Genomic DNA, 22700 nt, shown 5'->3' on the forward strand with positions numbered 1-22700 from the left:
TGAGAGCTTTAGACAGTGACTCATTTCTACTGAAGAGAATGTGGCAGAGGTGACGAGATGACACATCCAAGGGTAGGTAACAGAAAGACTGTGGCTTTTGTCTTGGGCACCCTCTCTTGCCCTCTCACTGCCTCACTAAGGGAAGCTTAGGTGTCATATATATGAGTGCCTTATAGAAGCAAAAAGCCCATGTCTCTGGCCAAAGCCATGGCCACGTGAGTGAGGCTGGAAGCACATCCTCTCAGGCAAGCCCTGTGATGAGACCACATTTGCAGCCAATACCTTGTTTGCAACCTTGTGAGACAACCTAAGCCAGAAGTACCCAAATAAGCTACATTTAGATTTCTGAACTACATAAATTTTCAGATGTTTATTAAGTTGCTACATTTCAGGGTAACACGATACACAGCAACAGATAATACAGAACCTCTCTGTGCTATTTATTTTGGCAACTCCTCTGTAAGTCTAAAATTATCTCAAAATGGAAACGTTTGAATATATTTTATGCATATATACTTTATAAATATTTTATAGACATATACTTTATAAATTTTGAGGCGGAGTCTTGCTTTGTTGCCAAGCTGGAGTGCAGTGGCGCAATCTCAGCTCACTGCAACCTCTGCCTCCCTGGTTCAAGCGATTCTCCTGCCTCAGCCTCCTGAGTAGCTGAGATCATAGGCGTGCGCCACCATGTCCAGCTAATTTTGTATTTTTAGTAGAGATGGGGTTTCTCCATGTTGGTCATGCTGGTCTCAAATTCTCAACCTCAGGTGATCCGCCCACCTTGGACACCAAAGTGCTGGGATTACAGGTGTGAGCCACCACGCCCAGTCCTTTATAAATATTTTATAAACTATTATATATATATTTACTTATATATATGTTTTATGCATCTGTGTGTGTGTGTGTGTGTAGTTTGAATTATTTATGGACTGTGGAGTTCGATAAACCTAGGTTCAAATGCCACCTCCAATGCTCAATGGCCATGTGATCTTGGGCAAAATATCTTCTCTAAGTCTCAGGTTTTTTAAATCCACAACTGAGGTAATAATATGTTTCTGATTATTACACTAAGTATAAGCATCCACTACAAATGTACACCCTGAGCAAACGGCATTATTGTTAGTTCATATTTATAATCATCTATTATTTTCTTCTCATTCATAGCTTTACCTGACTTTTAAGGTATTCAGTACAATACCTTAGCATTTAACCTTCAAAGAGTTTAAAAATTGTATATGAAATCATCAATGTTTTAATTTCTAAACTTTTTTTTTTTAAGTATCAATACTGACCAGCCTTGCCAACATAGCAAAACCTCATCTCTACTAAAAATACAAAAATTAGCCAGGCGTTGTGGTGCACGCCTGTGGTCCCAACTATTCGGGTAGCTGAGGTGGGAGGATGGCTTGAACCCAGGGGGTCGAGGTTGCAGTGAACCAAGATCACATCACTGCACTCTGGTCTGGGTGACAGAGCGAGACTCTGTCTCAAAGAAAAAAATTTTTAAAGGTATCAGTACTGATCTCTATAGCACTCTACTATTTATAATATTGAAATCAGAGATTGACCTTTTCTTTTGCCCCAATCTATTATCGCAATCCCTAACTTTTAGAGCTGTAAGGGACTTTTCAGCATTCCAACCCTTTCCTTCTATGTGTGAGTGCCAAGGATATTAAATGAGTTGTCCAGGATCGTGGCTGGAAGAAGAGGTGGAATGAGGGTTCAAGTTCTAGGACAGAGTACTGTGTAGGGGAACAACTCCTTACTTTGATTAAACAGAATGCATTCGAATACTCTTTATCTTGCCTACAAACAACATCTTTTGGCACAAGTTTCCCAGTAGGAAAATAGAGATCTCATCACCTGCTTCATAGGATCATTATGAGAACTAAGTAAGATAGCATATGTAAGCTCCTTACTGCCATGACTACTACCACATGTAGATTATGAAGAAACATTTCTCTCACCCTCCTTTCCAAGCCCAGTGCTCTCCACTGTGGTACGATGCCTCTTCAACTATAAGGTAAAATACTAAACATACAGGTAGTTCTGCTTCACCATATGGTAAGAGGCTCATTAAAGTAAAACCGAATTAATGGCAAAGTGCTAAAACTGGGCTGAATAATATAAATCTAACGGACTTATGCCTGAATTGGGTTTCCTTTCCTACAATACTCTATGAGATGGGGCATCATATCAGGAAGCACACTATGTTGACTGATGTTTTACTGGTGATGCTAATCTTCATCATTTGACTAAACTGGTATCTGCCAGGATTTTCCACTATAAAGCTACTTTCTTTGTAAACACTAAATATTTGAAGGAAGTCATGAAATGGAACCAGAGCTGGAGGAGAGAGAGAGAGAGGGAGAGGGGAAGAGAGAGAGCAACCAAGCACCCATGTACATGTGTACAGCCTCCAAAGGAGATCCTCAGCATATGTCCAACATAGTAAATAAATTAGTAATTGTATCATTGGATGATCAAAGATTTCTTTCAAGGTCATTCAGTTTTTTAAAACACTTGATGTCAAGTCTTGCCAAGAGCCCTCTGAAAGTATAAATGCATTACTATCATATGTTCTCTCTTACTCAACACATTTATTCCTTGAAAGACTTCTAGTAATTAGTCAGACACAACCTCCACTCAGAGAAATCACACAGCCTTTTCCCCAAGAACCAATATCTACTTAAGTATTTGAAACATTTTATCACAAAGTCCATCCAGCTTGCTTGTTATCACAATGAGACTCACCGATCTGCAGATACTGGGGTCCCCTCTGGATTGGAATGTCCTTCGAAATCTGAAATGTTCACTTGTGTTTGCCTTGAGGTTACTATCTGGCTATTCTGAGAAGGTATGGTTTTCAAGTCCTGAGTAATAGTGTTACTGTCTGGAAGAGAAGGCTGTACGACTTGGAAATCCAGTGAAGACTTAGGTCCTAAAAAACCTAAAGATTCTTGATCCTGTACTACAGGTTTACTGGTCAATAATTTGGAGGTTGGTTCCAGTGATCTCGAAGATACAGTATGTAAGTCAAAGTTAAACTCACTATTCATCCTCGCTTTAGAAGCAGCATCCAATGAATGGCATCTTTTATCTAAAGTTCCACTATCCAACTTGGAAGAAGTCTTGGGACAAAGAGTTATACGAACACAAGAAAGTGCTTTTCTATTTGAAGGAGGAGTAGATGCAGATGTTGCTAAGGTACAGTGATTTGGGGCTGACTGGGAGACCACATTATTGAACTTGGCTTCAACATTTATACTAGAAATGTGTGATTTAGGCTTATGTTGATTATTCTTTTCCACTACACAATCCTGACCTTGAGGAAGGGGAAAATGGTGTTTACTCATTTGGTCATCTACACCTGGCACTTTGCTTTGGCATTGTTCAAGAGAAATGGGAGAAGGAAGGTCTGAAGCTATAGAATCCTGACCTTGAGGAAGGGGAGAATGGTTTTCTCTCATTTGATGATCTACATGTGGGGCTTTGCACTGTTCAAAGAGTTCTCGTTGTTCAAGAAAAATGCAAGAAGGAAGGTCTGGAGCTACAAAATCCTGATGTTGAGGAGAGGGAGAATGGTGTTTCCTCACATGGTCATCTGTATGTGGGGCTTTGCTTTGTTCAAAGAGCTCTCGTTGTTCAAGAAAAATGCAAGAAGGAAGATCTGGAGTTACAGTTACATTCTTCTCTTTTACTCCTAGTCTGGAACTCGATCTGCCTACTCCTAGGGTGGAACTTGGTCTGCCCATGCTAATAAGGGTATGGTTATCAGAAATCTGAATTTCCTTGAAATTGCTACAATTTGCACTGGTACTGGGCTCAGAATGATTGCCTGTAAAATCTGATCTTTCTAAAGGTTTTTCTTCTTGACAAGAATGCTCAAAATCAACAGGTAATTTTTGGCTTTGCCTTCTACCTTCTGCTAAAATAGTCACTTCTTTATCTGGTGAATTACTATGCATTTTAAATGATGAAGGGGAAGAAGTTTTCTGTTTAAGATCTCTAGGAGGATTTTGTTCTTCAGTGAAATGAGAATTAAATACCCCCACAGATGCTCCAGTACACTGGCTACCTTCAGTAACACCAACCTTAACAACAGAGGAATTGGAAATGCATTTAGAATGTCGGTGAGATGAAAAAGTGATGGAGGTAGTAAACTTTTTCACGGGTTCTGGGGATGGCATTTGTGATGAAGAATGAAAATCCACTTTTTTAGGTGGCACAAAAGCAGGTTCTACTAATTCTGACAGCCAAGGGTTCATCTTTTCACGGAATGGCATTCGAAGACCTTTGCTGATTTTGAATTCATCAGGTATAAAGTTTTGAAAAGGGGAATGACTTTTTAACTGCAAGGAATTCCAAACTTTCAAATGGGAGTTGTTCTGGTCTACGGATGCAGAAAGGTTGACGTGCTTGGCTCTACATGATGATGGGCTCTGACGTCCTCTGGTCATTTCTGAGGGTTCAGCAGATCTGAAAGCACAAGAGTGGCTATCTAGTTGTGGTTGTTCAGAAGTTAGAGTCCGGAAACATCCTTTTTCATGGCTCTCAATAACAATGTGACTACATACAGCTTCTGGCTTGCATCCCATTCCACGTGGACTCTGTAAACCCTAGAAGATATAAACAAACAGGTTCTTATCTGAAGTAGTCCAAGTAGTTACATACACATTAGTTTTATACCCATGCTAAGATTAGACCATGAAGGTCATGTCATTCTTTTATAATATAACAGGACAAAGAGCACAGCAAGAAAAGAGATAGTTAACTACAGAATAAAAAGGCTCACAATGATTAAGACCACTCAGAGAGTTCTCCTAAAAATTTCCCACTAAAGTAAACAGCAAAGATTACTATTATTCACCAGTAAGTATTCTCACCTTTCTTTTAATAATAGAAATCCCTTACTCACATTTTTGCTAGCCACATAGCCACCAATTGGGAGACATTTCCTGTTTTTTTCTGCAGCTAGTTGTGACCACATGACTAGGTTGAGGCCAGTGGGATATGACTGAAGGCATCAAGTACAACTTCTGCTTCCTGTCCTTAAAATCAAGTTCTTGACCTGCGTGTTCCCCCAGTATCACCACCACTATCACCACTATTTTTCTCACCTGCTGAAAATGGTAATGCATGGAACAACCTTGGAAGTCATGTGTAAGGACAGTTTAGTTGTCCAGCTAGCTTGGGTCCCTGGATGACATCAAGGAACAGAGCTCACTTTCCTAACATGAACAATGACGTTAAAATAAAATTCTATCTTATTTGAGCCACTGTATGTTTAGCTATTACAGAAGCTTGACCTACATCCTAATATTTTACCCCTAAGAATAGGGGGGAAAAAACCAAGACCTTGTTTCCTGGCACACAGGATCAGTACTCAAAGCTACCATAAATATAACATTTCTTTGAGGTTTCTGTGTTTTACCTATAAAGTCATTATAACTTGGCATTCTATTTGATGATATAGCAACATCTGATTCCAGATGAAAATATTTTAAATGAATATAGCAACATCTGATTCCAGATGAAAATATTTTAAATGAATATAGCAACATCTGATTCCAGATGAAAATATTTTAAATGATGCTACATCTCCCCAGGTGATGAAGCAGATGTATTTTTGATGGCAGCAGCATCCCATCTGCAGTGGCTGCTGCCATGATGCTAGTTGCAGTGGGGAAGGAGCAGCTAGGGCTGCTCGCTCTACTGAGCTGGTGGGAGCCGGGAACAGGCAGAAGTCCCACTCCCTTCTGAGTTGGAGGGGCGGGAACCCCACCCGCCTGGGCACAGCTGCAGCTGCCCAGTCACAGCTGTAGACCCAGGCAACCCTGCAGTCTCGGGGACCTGGGAACTCCCCCTGCCCTTGCACGTTCAAAAGTGCCTGCTCCTGCTGCCTGGTCTCTCCCCACTCCTGGTGCCCGTTCCCATTACAGAGCAAAGCTGAGGCCAAGTCCAGGCACTGTCACAACCCAGCCAGGTGTGCGCACACTTGGGGCAGCACTGATACACCAGCCCCCTGCCGCTCCTCCAGACACTGGGCACCCACAAGCACAGGAGGGAGGCTGCAGGGGCGGGGAGGGCTGAGGGCAGCTCAGAGTGGGCCTGCGTGTGCCCCTTGACATAAACAGCCTGGGTGTGCCACGGGTACCACAGAGAGCAGAGAGATGGCAGACAGGCTCCTGGGCAGAAAGGGGAAGGTCACCGATGAAGCCCTACCTTTAAGCCGGGGATCACTTGAAGGGCTGTCAGTTCCATGGACAGGCGGACTTATGGTGCTTTTTCTGGGCCTGCCTATGGACCAACTGGCATGCACCTACTCCCCTCTGAAGCCCACAAAAATCCTGGACTCAGCCAGACTTAAGAGAGACAATGGAGCTACTCACTCTGGGTTTCCTCTCTGCTGAAAGATGCACAGATTATGGGATGACTTGCATGCAGGTAGGAGCTACCCGTTCCGGGTCTCCTCTCTGCTGAGGGCTGCACAGACAATGGGACAACTTTGCCTGCGGACAGGAGCTACTCACTCTAGGTTCTCCTCTCCACTGACAGCTGGACACTCATTGGGATGACCTGCCTGCAGAAAGGAGCTACCCACTTTGGGTCTCCTGAAAACTGTTCTGCCACTTGATGAAGTTCCTCTCCATCTTGCTCACCCTCTGGTTGTCCACATACCTCATTCTTCATGGATGCAGGACAAGAACTCAGGATCCACCAAGTGGTGGGACTAAAAGAGCTGTAACACAAACAGGGCTGAAACGTGCCCCCTCCCTGCCTGTCATGTTGCAGGGAACAAGAAGGAGAGACAAGCTGCAGCCTTTCAGAAAGCCCAGATCTAGGTGGTCCCCGAGCCAGGACTATGACACCCTCTTTGGGGTTTTGTGGTTCCTTGTGTCTTCCAAGCTTCCAGTTGCCACCACATTTCCCTTGCCCAGATGTGGGTCCCCACAGCAGAAGCCATGCACAGTACATTTGGTCCAGCTGCAGCCTTGCATGGAGCCAGCACCAGTGCCAGCACCTGGAGCTGCCTGCCCCACCACAGCAGTCAGCATGCCTGGCTGTGTGCAGTGGCTAGACCCCACACTTGCTTGCCCACACCTCACTACTCCACGTCTGGCTCATGCTTGGCAGGTGTAAGATCTAGCATAGTAGTGTGAGCCAAGCACAGCCTGCCAGGCCAAGTGGGCAGAACGTGCCCAGCAGGTGTGAATAATACTCAGGCAGAAGGTGCTGCTGGCCACAGTGGTTTCCAGCTTGCAAAGTGACATCCTGAGGATCCTGTGACATTTTTCTTCCTTTTCTCTTCTTCTTTAAGATAGGGTCTTGCTGTGTCACCCAGGCTGGAATGCTGTGGCACTATCACTGAAGCCTCGACCTCCCGGGCTCAGGTGATCCTAACACCTCAGCCTCCTGGATAGCTGGGACAACAGGCACATGCCACTACACCGGGCTAATTTTCTTATTTTTATTTTTGTAGAGACTGGGTCTCACTTTGTTGCCCAGGCTAGTCTCCAACTCCTGGATTCAAGGGATCCTCCTGCCTCAGCCTCCCAAAGTGCTGGGATTATAGGCATGAGCCACTGCACCTGGCCAGATGTACTTTTCTCTATTTTTCCTGCTAAGTAAAATTAAGCCCACTGGAAAATATACATAAAACAAATGTAAGAAGAATCTGAAAGATGTAAAGAAGAAGGTAGATTAGCTAGAGATCTAGGGACCTGAGGAATTATCCTGTGGTGTAATCCCTGGGTTTTCTTTATCTCTTGCATACACAGACTTGGAGCTGAAGAAATTAGCAACCCAGGAACAATGGACACAGACAAAAAACCCTAACAAAAGCTTTTCTCACTAGCTAAAAACCCAGCAGAGGTAAAGCCTAGCAAAAGAGAAAACTTTTAACTAACAACCGTTCTACTCCAGCCAACCACCAAAGAAAAAACTAGACCCACTCACACCAACACCAGCAAAGGCCAAGTGAGGAGTCCAGGACTCACTTTCATCTCTGCTGACTGATAAAGTGCTATCCCTTCCTTGTGGTGTCCGTGAAAGTCTAGGGAAGCCTAGACTATCCAGCAAAACAAAAAATCCCCCTCTCTCCCAGCTACAGGTTAAAAGAAAACATTTGTAAACCTCATATCCAATAAAGGTCTTATATCTGCTAGACTTACATCTAACATATATATAGAACTCACAACAGTAAAAAGGAAAAAAAAAGATAATCCAATTACAAAATGGGCAAAAGATGCAGACATTTCACTTAACAGGGTACAGAGATTGGAAACAGAGATATGAAAAAATGTGCAACCTCAAAAACCATTAAGGAAATACACATTTAAAACTTGGTAAGATACCACTACATACCTACTAGAATGACTAGAATAAAAATAGTGACAGTATCAAATGCTGGTGAGGACATGGAGTAGATGGATTACTCACACACTGCTTGTGGGAATGTAGATGATATAACCACCCTGGAAAAAAGTGTGGCCTGTCTTTCAAAAAACTAAACATGCAACTACCACATGACCCAGCAAAATTGCAATCCTGGGCATTTACCCCACAGAAACAAAAGACATATTCACACAAAAACTTGCACATGAATGTTTACAGCAGCTGTACTGGTAAAGCCAAAAACTGGGAAACAACCAAGATATCCTTCAATAGTTAATATTTAAACTGTGGTGCATTCATACTTTGGAATACTATACATCAATAAAAAAGAAAAACCACTGATAAACAAAACAATCTGGATGAATCTCCAGATAATTGTATTGGCTGAGTGAAAAACAGGCCAATACAATAAAGTTGCATACTATATGTTATCACTTACATGACATTCTTGAAATTACAAAGTTACAGAAACAAAGGAACAAATTAGTGGTGCCAGGAGTTTAGTAAAAGGTGGGGCAGGAAAGAAGTGGAAGTAGCTATTATAAGGTATCATGAGCCACCTTTGTAGTGATATAAATGTTCAGTATCTTGGCTGTATCAGTATCAATGTTGTGGTTGTGATATATTGCCATAGTTTTGCAAGATGTTACCACTTAGGGAAATTGGGTGAAGAGTATATGTGATATCTCTATATTATTTCTTACATGTGAAACTACAATTATTTCAAAACAAAATGTTGACTTAAAAAATTAAATACCATTGGACAAAACTAACACTTTAAAAATGTCATTTTTTTGCCCATCAATGACAGACTGGATAAGAAAATGTGGCACATATACACCATGGAATACTATGCAGCCCTAAAAAAAAGAATGAGATCATGTCCTTTGCCAGGACATGGATGAAGCTGGAAGCCATCATTCTCAGCAAACTAACACAGGAACAGAAAATCAACCACCACGTATTCTCACTCATAAGTGGGAGTTGAACATTGAGAACACATGGACACAGGGAGGGGAATATCACACACTGGGGCCTTTCGGGGGGTGGGGGACAAGGGGAGGGAGAGCATAGGACAAATACTTAATGCATGCAGGGCTTAAAACCTAAATGATGGCCGGGCGCGGTGGCTCAAGCCTGTAATCCCAGCACTTTGGGAGGCCGAGACGGGCGGATCACGAGGTCAGGAGATCAAGACCATCCTGGCTAACACGGTGAAACCCTGTCTCTACTAAAAACTACAAAAAACTAGCCGGGCGAGGTGGCAGGCGCCTGTAGTCCCAGCTACTCGGGAGGCTGAGGCAGGAGAATGGCGTGAGCCCAGGAGGCGGAGCTTGCAGTGAGCTGAGATCCGGCCACTGCACTCCAGCCTGGGCGACAGAGCGAGACTCCGTCTCAAAAAAAAAAAAAAAAAAACCTAAATGATGAGTTGATAGGTGCAGCAAACCACCATGGCACAAGTATACCTATGTAACAAACCTGTACGTTCTGCACATGTATCCTGGAACTTAAAGTAAAATAAATAAATAAATAAATAAATGAATGAATATTCTGTCATTAGCTGGTAAAAATTTTATTTGGGCAAAAAAAAAATGTTTTTATTCTGTGGTTTCTTATTGCCTTGATACCTCCTGACATATCAGTGGGAAGTAAATATCCAAATCTGAGAAACATAAACCTATTCTAGCCTCTTAAAAGTATGCATGAGTAGATTTATACTCATCCCAAAATATATTTCTCTTCTTCCTTTCCAACAATCATACGTTACAAATTTTTTAACACTTCATGCTCTACCTCCTCCCATCACATCTTTCAAGCTTTCATAATAACCTTTCCATTTAAAAAATTCTTGTAGCTTTAGTATTTGCCAAGTAAATTTCAGTATTTTCACATAACCATTTCCAGGTAATTTTACAACCAACCAACCACATGTCATTAGATATGTAACAGGCTCTTAAAAGCTACTGTTTAGTTCAATAAAACCCAATATGTTTTTGTGATAAAATTTCTCAGCAAACTAGGAATGGAAGGGATTTCTTTAACCAGATGAAGAGTACCTATGAAAGACTCAGCACTAACATAATACCGAATGATGAAAAACTAGATGCTTTCTTCCTACAATCAAGACCAAGACAAGTATGGCCATTCTTACCTCTTCTATTCAATATCATATTGGATGTTACCAAATTGCCAGGGCAACCAGGTAAGATATTAAAGACATCTAGATTGGAAAGAAAGAAGTATAACTATATCTATTTGCAGATGACATGAACTTCTTACAGAAAATCCCAAGGAAACCAGGCCAAACCAACTAACACTAATAAGTTCAGCAAAGCTGCAGAATTCCAGTGCAATATATAAAAATCAACTGTATTTTAATACACTAGCAATTCACAACCTAAAAATAAATCTTTAAAAAAATTCAATTTACAACAGCAAGAAAAAGAATTAAATACTTGAAAATATATTTAGCAAAATAAATATATGTCTAGTATACTAAAAAAAAATGGAAAGAAAAGCAAAATAACTAGAAAACTGGCCCATTTTTATGGACTGAAAGATTAATACTTCCTAAACTAATCTAGAGATTCAAGTGGTAATATTTCCCACAGTAATCTAGAGATTCAACTCTTATTAAAAGCTTGGCTTTCTTTTTTTTTTTTTTCAATAATTGACAAGCAGATTGTAACCCCAGAATAGCCAAAATAATCTTGAAAATGACATCGTTGGAGGACTCACTCTTTCCGATTTCAAAACTTACTACAAAGCTACAACAATCAAGACAGTGCAGTACTGGCATAAGGACAGTCATGTAGATCAATGATACAGAACTGACAGTCCAGAAATAAACACTAACATTTATGGTAAATTGATTTTCAACAAAGAGGTCATGAAAATTCAATGGGGAAAGAAGTCTTTTCAACAGTGCTGAAACAACTCAGTATCTATATGCAAAGATGAATTTGGATGCCACACACAAAAACTGACTCAAAGGAGAAAGGCAACAAAAGTAAAAGTCAATAAATTGGACTAAATCAAAATTTAAAACTTCTGTTCACCAAAGGAGACCATCAACAGAGTGAAAAGGTAACCTAGAAAATGAGAGAAAATATTTGCTAATCATGTACAATAAGTCTTCACTTAACATCATCAATAGGTACTTAGAAACTGCATCTTCAAGTGAAACAATGTACTGAATACCATAGGAGCTTAACTCTTGTTTTATCAATTATCCTGTATCAGTTTGTTTTGCTATGCTATACATCACTTCACTTACAAGTCACAGTTTCCAAGAATTTAACAAAGATGTGAGGCAAAAACTCACTGTATGTGATATAAGGTTAATATCCAGAACATATAAAGGACACTTACAACTCAAGAACAACAACAAAACCTGATTCAAAGATAGGCAAAAATAATAGACATTTCTCCAGAGAAGGTATACAACTGACTAACCAAAATGAAAACAAGCTCAATATTACTAATCATAAGGGAAATGAAAATCACCACCACAATGAGACATCACTTCAGACCTGTTAGAATAGCCATTATTAAGAAGGAAAAACAAAACAAAACAAAACAGAAAATAACAAGTATTGGCAAGGATGTGGAGAAATGAGTCCCCTCGAACACAGCTGGTGGGAATGTACAGAGTGTAGCACCTATGGAAAACAGCACAGGGCTTCCTCAAAAACTTAAAAATAGAATGACTATATGATCCAGCAATTCCGCTTCTGGGTCTACACCCAAAAGGAGTGAAAGCAGGATCTTGAAGTGATAATTATAACAAGCATGTTCACAGCAGCATTATTCACAATAGCCAAATGGCAGAAGCAACTGAAGTGTCTATCAACAGATGAATGGATAAACAAAATGTGGCATACACACACAATGGAATAATATAGTCTTAAAGAAGAAGGAAATTCTGACATATAGTACAACATGGGTGAATTTTAAAAATACACTACTGAATGAAATAAGCCAGTGGCAAAAAGACACATACCGTGTGATTCTGCTACTGTAAGGTACTTAGAGTAGCCAAATTCATAGAGACAGAAAGTAAAATAGTGGTTGCTAGGGGCTAAGGAAAAGGTGAAAATGAGGACTTGTTGTTTAATGGATATAGATTTTCAGTATTACAAGATTTAAAAAGCTATAGCGATTGTTTAAACAACAACATGAATGTACTTAACACCACTGAACCATACACTTAACAATGGTTAAGATGATAAATTTTATGTTATTTTATCACAATTAAAAAAATAAAAATAAAAATTTTAATTGCCTCAAATAGAACCACAGATCTAAACATAAAAACCAAAACTAAATATCTCAGAAGAAAACACTAAATCTTTGTGACCCTGAGTTATGCACTGATTTCTTAGATATGTCACCAAAAGTGCAAATAATAAAAGTCTGATAAGTTAGAGTTCATCAGAATTTAAAACTTTTGTGTATCACAGGTCACCATCAAGAAAGTGAAAAAGCCTACAGAATGGGAGAAAATATTGGCAAGTCCATAAATCTGCTAAAGGCCTAATCCAGAATATAAAAAGAATGCTTGCAATTCAACACATTTGTAAAGTGATAAATTTATAAATGGGTAAAGAATTTGAATAGGTATTTCATCAGAAAAGATAAATGACCACCAATAAGCACATGAAAAGATGTTCAACACCATTAGTTGTTAGAACTAGGTAAAAAATCACAATAAATACCCTTAACACCCAACCAGGCTATAATCAAAAAGACAGAAAATGACAAACGTTGGAAAGGATATGGAGAAATTGAAACTCTCATACACTGCTTGTGGGAATGTAAATAGCGCAGCTACTTCAGAAAAAAGTTTAGAAGTTCCTCAACATGTTAAATGTTGAGGGAGTTACCATATGTCCCAGTAATTCTACTGTTAGGTATATACCCAAGAGAAATGAAACATCCACTCTAACACATAAACACTTACTATGTTCATAGCAGCACTATTCACAATGGCCAGAGTGGAAAATCCAAATGTCTATCAACTAATGAGTAAACAAAATATCTACACAATGAAATACAATTTGGCAATAAAAAGGGATGAAGTACTGATTCATGTTACAACATAACATGAATGACTCTTGAAAACATTATGCTAAGTAAAAGAAGGCAGTCACAAAAGATCATATATTACAATTCTATTTACATAAAATGTTCAGAATTGGCAAATCCATAGGGAGAGAAAGTGAACTGGTGTTTGCCTAGGGCTAGGGAATTGGGGGAGGGGGAGAATGACAACAAAGTTCTAAAATTATGTTATTGTAAAATTCTGTAAACAAACTATACATTTTAAATGGGGAAACCTTATGTATTACAGTAAATTATACTGAGATAAAGTTACGAAATTACTGGTTAGCTAAAACACGTCTTTTACTAATTTCCAGAGACTATTTCACAATTAAAATTCTCTCTTCTCAACAGATCTACATGAGTTTTATCAGGTTATATTATTCTCTCATTGTCCAGCTTAATGACACATCAGCCAGGTGCAGTGGCTCAAGCCTGTAATACCAGCACTTTGAGAGACTGAGGTGGAAAGACAGCTTGAGCTCGGGAGGCAGACATTGCAGTGAGCTATGATATAGCTACTACACTCCAGCCTGGGTGACGGAGCAAGACCCTGTCACAAACAAACAAACAACGTCAAAGACCTCATATAACAAACCAAAAAAGAAATAAGTAGTTCTTCACCATCACGTAAACCAATACACAAAGACACACACACAGTCAACAAGCACTAAAAAGTAAAAATTTACTTTCTACAAATAAAAGAAATATATTACTATGTGACACAAAACTTACTTAAAAATCAATAAGCTTTTGGAATCACTTGTTTAAAAAACATCTGTTAAAGCTGACTTCATTAGGGAAAGTATATTTCTACTAATAGAACCAACAACTATGCTAAGTATTTAACAATTTGACTACAATCGGTCATGGTGTGGGTCTCTTTGCGTTTAACCCATTTGGAGTTCATTTTTCATCAAATTAGGGAAGTTTTCAACCATTGTTTCTTCAAATGTTATTTCTGCCCCTTTCGCTCTCTCTCTGTCTCTGTCTCTGTCTCTCTCTCTCTCTTCCCTCTAAGAATCCCATAATGCATATGCTGGTATGCTTGGGGATGTCCCATAGCCCTGTTCATTTTCTTTATTCTTTTCTCTTTCTGCTCCTCAAATGAATACATCAACTGACCTTTCTTCAAGTTCACTGATTCTTTGTTCAGACTACTCAAATCAGCTATTGAACCCCTCTAATGAATTTTTGTTACTGTACTTTTCAGCTGCAGAATTTCTATTTGTTTCCTTTTTACAATTTATCTGTTGATATTTCTTTTCGGTGAGAAATCCTTTTCTTGGTTCCCTTTAGTTCTTTGCTGATGGTTTTGTTTAGCTCATTGAGTACATTTAAGGTGGGCTTCCTCAGGGATAGTTTCATTTATTTCTCTTTTTTCCTCTGAATGAGTCACACTTTTTTATTTCTTTGCATGCCTTATAATTTGTTGAAAACTGGACATATTGAATATTATAATGTGACAACTCTGGATACTGGAATTCTCCCCCTTCCCTGGAGTTTGCTGTTACTGCTTGTTGTAAGCGTTGTTTACTGACTATTTCATAAAGTTTACATTCTTTGTTGTACATGAAAGTGAAGTCTGTGCTCACTTAGCTTCAGGGTCAACTACTGTTTTGACCGTTTCCTTAAATACCTGCAGCCAAGGAAAGAAAAAAGGTAATAGGAAAGGAAAAAAAAAAAAAAAAGTCCCAGTCGTTTTTGCTCTGTGTTGGGGCATTCCATCAAAACTTAGCCAGACTGTTTACAACTCTATCTTAGTCTTCACATTCTACTTAGTTAGGCAGAGCCGGAAGGTCAGCTAGTGGTGAAAGCTTAGGGTCTTCTCAAGCCTTCTGTGAGTTGTCCAATCCTAGGCATGTACATAGCATTCTCAATTTCTCAGCACATACAAAAGCATTTAAAAGTCCTTATACCACCCTGTATCTCCTTTTCAACTGTTCCTTCCTGGCTTTTTGTCTACCTATTCATTGTCCTAATTTTTATCCCCAGACTCAGACTTCTACAGTTGATACTCTGGCTTTCAAATACTTTTGACACGTGATGATGGACAAGCCACCCCAGTCCCAGGAAAGCTCTGAGTTGTGTAAAGCAAAAGGAAGCTCTATACTGGTCCTTCAGAAACTTCGGACAGGTTAAAATAATCACAATCTTTTGAGAGCAAGATCTGTACTAATCCTTCCGGTGCTAACAGCCTGCACCATGAGCGTAAGCTCATTGCCATTTTCAAAGCCATTATTAATCTAGGCACAAGGAATGGTAGGTGAGCAATTTAAGGTGCCATAGTTTTTCTGCAGTGCTACAGCTCCTTACTTTTCCTGTTTTTTTAATGTTAAATTCCAGAGTTCTATAAAAATTAATTCTGATAGTTTGTGGAAGCTAATTAGGTGTTTTTGTAAGAGCCCTAGAGTTCCCTACTCCACCACATTATATGACTCCTCTCACAAATGTTTTATATGCATAACAAAAGTATTTGCCTTTATTATGCTGACTGCAAATTTCAAATACATATTCTTTATCATATTTGAGGTATTATTCTACTGTAAAGAAATATTCTTCTAAAGAAATATTTTTAATTACAGATTTTTTTATTCCCAAATACTTTTTGGAGCTTAATGAATTATGATTTCTCCATTAGATCTACTAATGTAAAAACTTGTTCATAAATTTCCTAATATTGAACTATCTGCTTTGCCTGTGATACCTATGTAACATCAATTTCCAATTCACCCTTCCTCCCAGTCCTTGGCAATCACCATTCTACTCTCTGTTTTCTGAATTTGACTATTTTTAGATATTTCACGTAAGCAAAATCATTCAGTATTTGACCTTCTGTGACTGGATTATTTCACATAGTGTAATGTCTTACAGGGTCATCCATGTTGTCACATACACCAGGACTTCCTTAAGGTTGAATAATATTCCATTGTATGTATATACTACATTTTCTTTATCCATTCATCTATCGATGTTTATACATCTTGTTTATGTATCTTGGCTATTGTGATTAATGCTATTGTGAACATGGGATCTCCTCAAGATTCCAATTTCATTTCCTTTGGATATGCACCCAGAAGTGGGATCATATGCTAATTCTATTATTTTTTTTTTAGGAATCTCCATACTATTTTCCACAACAGCTACACCATTTTACATGCCCATCTACAGTGTACAGGGTTCTAATTTCTCCACATCCTCTCCAACACCTGTTACAGTTTGTTTTGTTTTGATATCAGCCACCCTAACAGATATGAAGTGGTAAGTCATTGTGGTTTTGATTTGCATTTTCCCGATGATTAGTGATACTGAATATCTCTTCATATACAGCACCTTACACATTTGTATGTTTTAAGAAATGTTCATTTAAGTCCTTTACCCATGTTTTAACTAGGTTATTTGTTTTTTGTTTTGGGGATTTTTTTTTCTTTTTCTTTTTTTTTTTTTTTGCTGTTGAGTTGCAGGTGTTCCTTATATACTTTGGATATTAACTCCTCATTAGATACATGGTTTACAAATATTTTCTCCTATTCCATAGATTACCAGTTCATTCTCTTAACTGCTTCCTTTGCTGTGCAAAAGCTTTTTAGTTTGATGCAGTCCTGTTTATCTATTTTTTAAAATGCTTTTGCTGTAGCTATAAGTTGTTTTATGTAAGACTTTGGTAACCACAAAGAAAATACCTATAGAAGATACACAAAAGAAAAAGAAAAAAAAAAGGAAGGATCAAAGCAAAATCAACAAATCACAAAGGAAGACAGCAAGAGAGGAGAAAAGGGACGAAAAGAACTGTAAGAAAGAAAACAATTAACAAAATGGAACTAGTAAATCTTTCCCTATCAATAATTTAATGTAAATGGAGTAAACTCTCTAATCAAAAGACATATAGTGGCTGAATTAATTTTAAAAATAAGATCCAACTATATGCTATCTACAAGAGACTCACTTTAGATTTAAGGACACACAGGCTAAAAGTGAAGGAACAGGAAAATATACTCCATGCAGATAGCAACCCAAACAGCAGTTGTGGTTTTGATTTGCAGACAATACAGACTTTAAATAAAAAACCATCCCAAGAGACAAAGAAGGTCATATGATAAAAGAGTCAATTCATCAGGAAGATAACACAAGTATAAACATATATACACCCAACATCAGAGCACCTAAATATATAAAGCAAACACTGACGGAACTGAAAGGAAAAATAGCAATACAATAGAAGATGTCAGCACCCCATTTTCAACAATGAATAGAACACACATATACTGAATATTCCACCTAACAGTTGCAGAATACACAGTCTTCTCAACTGCACACAGAACATTCTCCAGGGCAGATCACATATTAGGTCATAAAACAAGTCTGAACAAATTTCAGAAGACTGAAATGATACCAAGCTTTTTTTTCCCAAGCACAATAGACTAAAATTAGAAACCAGTAACAGAAGGGAAACTGGGAAAATCACAATTATGTGGTAATTAACAACACACTCTTTTTTTTTTTTTCAGTGGAAAATAACTTTTATTGAGACCCCACCAGCTGCAAAATCTGCTCCTGGCATTAAGCTCCTTCTTTCTTTGCAATTCGGTCTTTCTTGAGTGGTCCCATGAATGCTTTCTTCTCTTCCATGGTCTGGAAGTGGCCATGGCCAAACTTGGAGGTGGTATCAATGAACTTAAGGTCAATCTTCTCCACAGCCTGCTGCTTCGTCTGCACCAGCAAGGACTTGCGGAGGGTGAGCACCCGCTTCTTGGTTCCCACCACACAGCCTTTCAGCATGACAAAGTCATTGGTCACTTCACCATAGTGGACAAAGCCACCCAGAGGGTTGATGCTCTTGTCAGGCAGGTCATAGTCAGTGGAAGCATTGTTCTTGATCAGCTTGCCATCTGTGATAAGGTAGCCCTGGCCAATCTCATAGATCTTCTTGTTGATCTCAGTGCGGTGATGGTAGCTTTTCTGCCCAGCACGTGCCACAGAGAAGGCCACATAAGCAGGATGCCATGCCCCAATACAGGCCACCTTGCACAGACCTCGGTGGGTCTTGCGGGGCAGCTTCTTGGTGTGCCAAAGACTGGTGACCCCTTTGTAGCCTTTGCCCTTGGTCACCCTGATGACGTCAATCATCTCATCCTGCCCAAACACTTGGTTCACAGGTACCTGCTGCTCGAGCCTCTCACGGGCCCAGTCCAGCTTCTCGGCCACGGTGCCTCCGTTCACCTGGATCTCCATCAGGTAGGCCTTCTTCTGGCACAGAGGAAGCAGGTGCATCTGGGTGTGGGCAATGACACAGATGACTTGACAGTACTTCTTCATGCTGCTGAAGTCCTTCTCCAGCTGCTTCTTGCCATCCTCATCCTGCCATTTCTTGTAGTACTTGGTAAAGGCCTTCTTCTTAGATTTCTGCCAGTTCTTATAGAAACGCCTCTTGCATTCATCACTGATGTGCTCAGCGAAGACAGTCTTGAAGGTCCAGAGGCCTCAAGGGATTTCCATGTAGCCCACAGTGCCCACAACCACCATGGGTGGCGTCTCCACAATAGTCACAGCCTCCACCACCTCCTTCTTGTTCACCTTGGATCCTGGCCTGTCGACTTCCCGCACGATGTGGATCATGCCAGCCTTGTATCCCAGGAAGGCTGTGAGGTGGACCGGCTTAGACGGGTCATCCTTAGAGAAACTCTTGACCTTCCCGCGATGCCTGCTGCTGCGCTTCTGAGGCAGGAAGCCGAGGGACCCATGCCTGGGAGCGGAGAACTTTTTGTGAGACATCACACCACCAAATCCCGCCGGTAGAGCAACAACACACTCTTAAACAACCAGTGGATCAAAGATGAGATCAAGGAAAATTAAAAAATATCTTAAGACAAAAACACAACAAATGAAAACTTATGGGATGAAGCAAAATCAGGATTAAGAGGGAAGTTTCTAATGATAATTGTTTTTAAAGGAAGAATGATCTCAAATAAGCAACTCAACTTCACACCTCAAGGAACTAGAAAAAGAACAAAACTAAGCCCAAAGTTAGCAGAAAGAATGAAAGAATAAAAATTAGAGCAGAAATAAAAAACAGAAAAACAGGAAGAAATCAACTAAACTGATAGTTTTGAAAAGGTAAAAACAATGTTAAACATTTAGCTAGACTAAGAAAAAACTAGAAGACTCAAATAAATAAAATCAGAAATAAAAGTGGAGACATCACACTGATGTGAAAGATTCATAATTTCAGGTATGTCTTCTGAGGTTTTTGTTAATGTCCTCAAATAAATTAGGAAGTTTTTATTAGTGTATTAGAACTCTTTATATAGCACAGGAGTTATCCATTACCTGATAGCTTGAGTCACCCATATAAACATCTAAGTCAGGCATTGTTTTTTTCTTTTTGTTAAGAATATACCAAAAAGTTGATAGAATGTTAAAATAAACATGTGAATTCCTTCTACTTAGATTCAACAACTGTTGAACATTTTCCCCTATCCCTCCACAAAGCTTTATCCCTCCACAAAGACACTGTGATTTGACACTTCAACCCTAAATAATTCACTTATCATATAACCACAATGTTATTATCACACCCAGGAAATACTCCATAACGTTACCTAATATTGAGCTAGGTCAGGTACTTTACTTGGAAGCCAAATGTTTGATCAATAAAGTTTTTGTCTCTCAGTCATGTTTAATCTATTACACATTTCTGTTTAATTACATTATCTAAGAAAATCAGTCATTTCATGAAAATTTTATACCTAACAAGAAAAGAGTTATACTTTATTTTCTCTCATTATTTCAAATTTTCTCAGTGGTATATCTGGTATGCTCCTTTTCATGTGTAACATTGTATGTTTTTCCTTCTCATCTTCTAGCTAGTCAGAGCTTTCTTTTGATTTGGAATTTTTCCAAGGTCCAAATCTAGATTTTAATGCTCAATTCTATCATTTTTCTGTTTTCTAGTTAATTGATAGATTTCATTTTATAATTTCCTTCTTACTACTTTTGTAGTTTGGTTTGGTTTATTTTAGAGTATAAGTTTATTTCACGTTTTTTTGTCTAAACATGTTATTGGTCCATATACTAAATGATATAAAGTACTGACTTCAAACTTTTCTTCTCTTCTTCTATTACCAAACAGAAAAGAGAAGGCGAAGAAACAGTATTGTGCTAAGAGAGATCAGTAAATCCTTGGGTACAGCGTAGATCTCATTCTCATAGCATGGAACGGGCCAAAATGATCTCAATAGTTTTTGGCAACAAGCAATCTAAGAGAGTTTCCTTTAGGAGCCTACGAATGCATTTCTTGTGGGGTAGAGGGCAGTAAGATAAATCCTCATTTTGGTTTGAAATTGTATCTGAACATAAAATTTGTACCTTGATGTAGAAAACAAAGAGAAAAACGACAGAAGCAGGTTCCTCCTTATCGTTAATTACTTTAAAAGTAAATAAATTATCCAATCAAAAGACAGAGATTGGCAGAATGCTCCAACTATATACTGTCTACCATAGACTCACTTATATGCTACAACATGGATGAATCACATGCGACTAAGTGAAATAAGCCAGTCACCAAAAGACAAATATTGTATTATTCCATTTATAGGAAGTACTCAGAGTAATCAAAATCATACGAGACAAAAAGGAAAATGGTGGGTGCCTAAGGCAGATGGGAAGAGAACAAAAAGTTACTATTTAATGGGCAGAAGTTTCAGTTTCACAAAATGAAAAGAGTCTCGGAGATGGATGGTGGTGGTTGCACAACAATATGAATGTACTTAACACCAGTAAACTGTACATTTAAAAATAGTTAAGAGGTAAATTCTAAGTTATGTGTATTTTACCATGATAAAAAAATTTAAAGAAACAACTGCCTTGATTCATTGAAGCAGTCTGTGCCAGCTGGATATAGAGTCTTATTAATAAATGCAATTTATTTCTCTATGTACTTAGCCTTTCAAAAGAAATTTTACTATTCTCTAATAAAAGATCTCATAAATCTTGTTAGATTTACACCTTGATGCTTTTTAAAAAGTTTTTGTTATGATTAGAAATAGTTGCCTTTTTAAAGTTCCTTTTCTATGATTTCAATGGTATCTTTTGTTTAATGTTTCTTTTTAATTAATATATAATAAATCCTTAATAAGGTGTACAAATCTGAAGTCAGGTAGTTTATTTTTTATATGTGTTGACAGCAATGTAAATACTGCCCATATCCAGATATACAAAACTTCCTATACCTGAGACCTCTTGTGCCTCTTCCCAGTCAGTAACACACACCTGACTCCACCAGGGGTAACCATTCTTATCACTTTTCTCACCATTGACTAGTTTTTGAATTTCATATGAATGGAATTATTCAGTATGACTCGTTTGTGTCTCCCTTTTCTGCTAACCATAACATGTGTGACAGCTTTCAAAGTTGTTGAGTAGTTTGCTCTCTTTTATGGCTACACAGGATTTCACTGTATGAATAAAGCATAATTGATTCATCTCTTCTACTCCTGATATACATTTATGTAGTTTTCAGTTTGGGGCTACTATAATTATTATTGACCATGTCTTCTATTGAACATATGTACTGACATTTCTTGAGTATGCACCTAAAAAGAAGTAGTAATGAAGTGTCCCAGGTCAGGCATATGTTTACCATTATGAAATAATTATAAATTATTTTAAGAGTTTTGTACCAGTTTACCTTCCCACCAGCAATAAAAGACTGTTCTGGTTGCTTCATAACTTTACCAATATTTAGTATTGTTCTCTTTTTAATTTTAGCTACTCTGATATGAAGCAGTATCTCATTATGGTTAATTTGCATTACCTAAGAGGCAGTAATATTGAGAATGTTTTCAAATGCTTATTGGCCACTTGGACATCTTCATTTATGAGGCACCTATTGAAGTCTCTGGGTAGGAAGAACGGATTTGCATGAGTTTCTTATATATTCGAGATTTATGTCCCTTATCAAATATATGTATCCAAAATGCCCTCTTCCACTGTGTAGCTTGACTTTTCACTCTTCATGGTGTCTTTTGATTACTAGACGTTCTTAATTTTCATGAAGAGCAATTTATCAATCCTTTCTTTTATGGATAGTGTATTTTTGTTCTTAAGAAATCTTTGCCTAACCCAATACCATGAAGAGATTTTCTTTTTTTTTTTTTTTTTGAGACGGAGTCTCGCTCTATAGCCCAGGCTGGAGTGCA

The 22700-nt window shown here is 38.6% G+C and overlaps 1 protein-coding gene and 1 pseudogene across 2 annotated transcripts in view; both read right to left on the minus strand.

Moving 5' to 3' along the window:
* ALMS1 (Alstrom syndrome protein 1) overlaps positions 1-22700 on the minus strand; it is a 217901-nt gene that overhangs the window by 120291 nt on the left and 74910 nt on the right. The window contains exon 10 of the mRNA XM_011945507.1: positions 2758-4622. Coding sequence (XP_011800897.1) covers positions 2758-4622 — 1865 coding nt within the window. The remainder of the gene's footprint in view (positions 1-2757; positions 4623-22700) is intronic.
* Positions 18002-19275, minus strand: LOC105514052 (annotated as a pseudogene). Its single transcript, XR_001002121.1, has one exon. The product of XR_001002121.1 is annotated as a 60S ribosomal protein L3 pseudogene (transcript).

Source organism: Colobus angolensis, unplaced genomic scaffold (genome assembly GCF_000951035.1).
Source record: "Colobus angolensis palliatus isolate OR3802 unplaced genomic scaffold, Cang.pa_1.0 Scaffold24, whole genome shotgun sequence".
Classification (NCBI taxonomy): Eukaryota; Metazoa; Chordata; class Mammalia; order Primates; family Cercopithecidae; genus Colobus; species Colobus angolensis.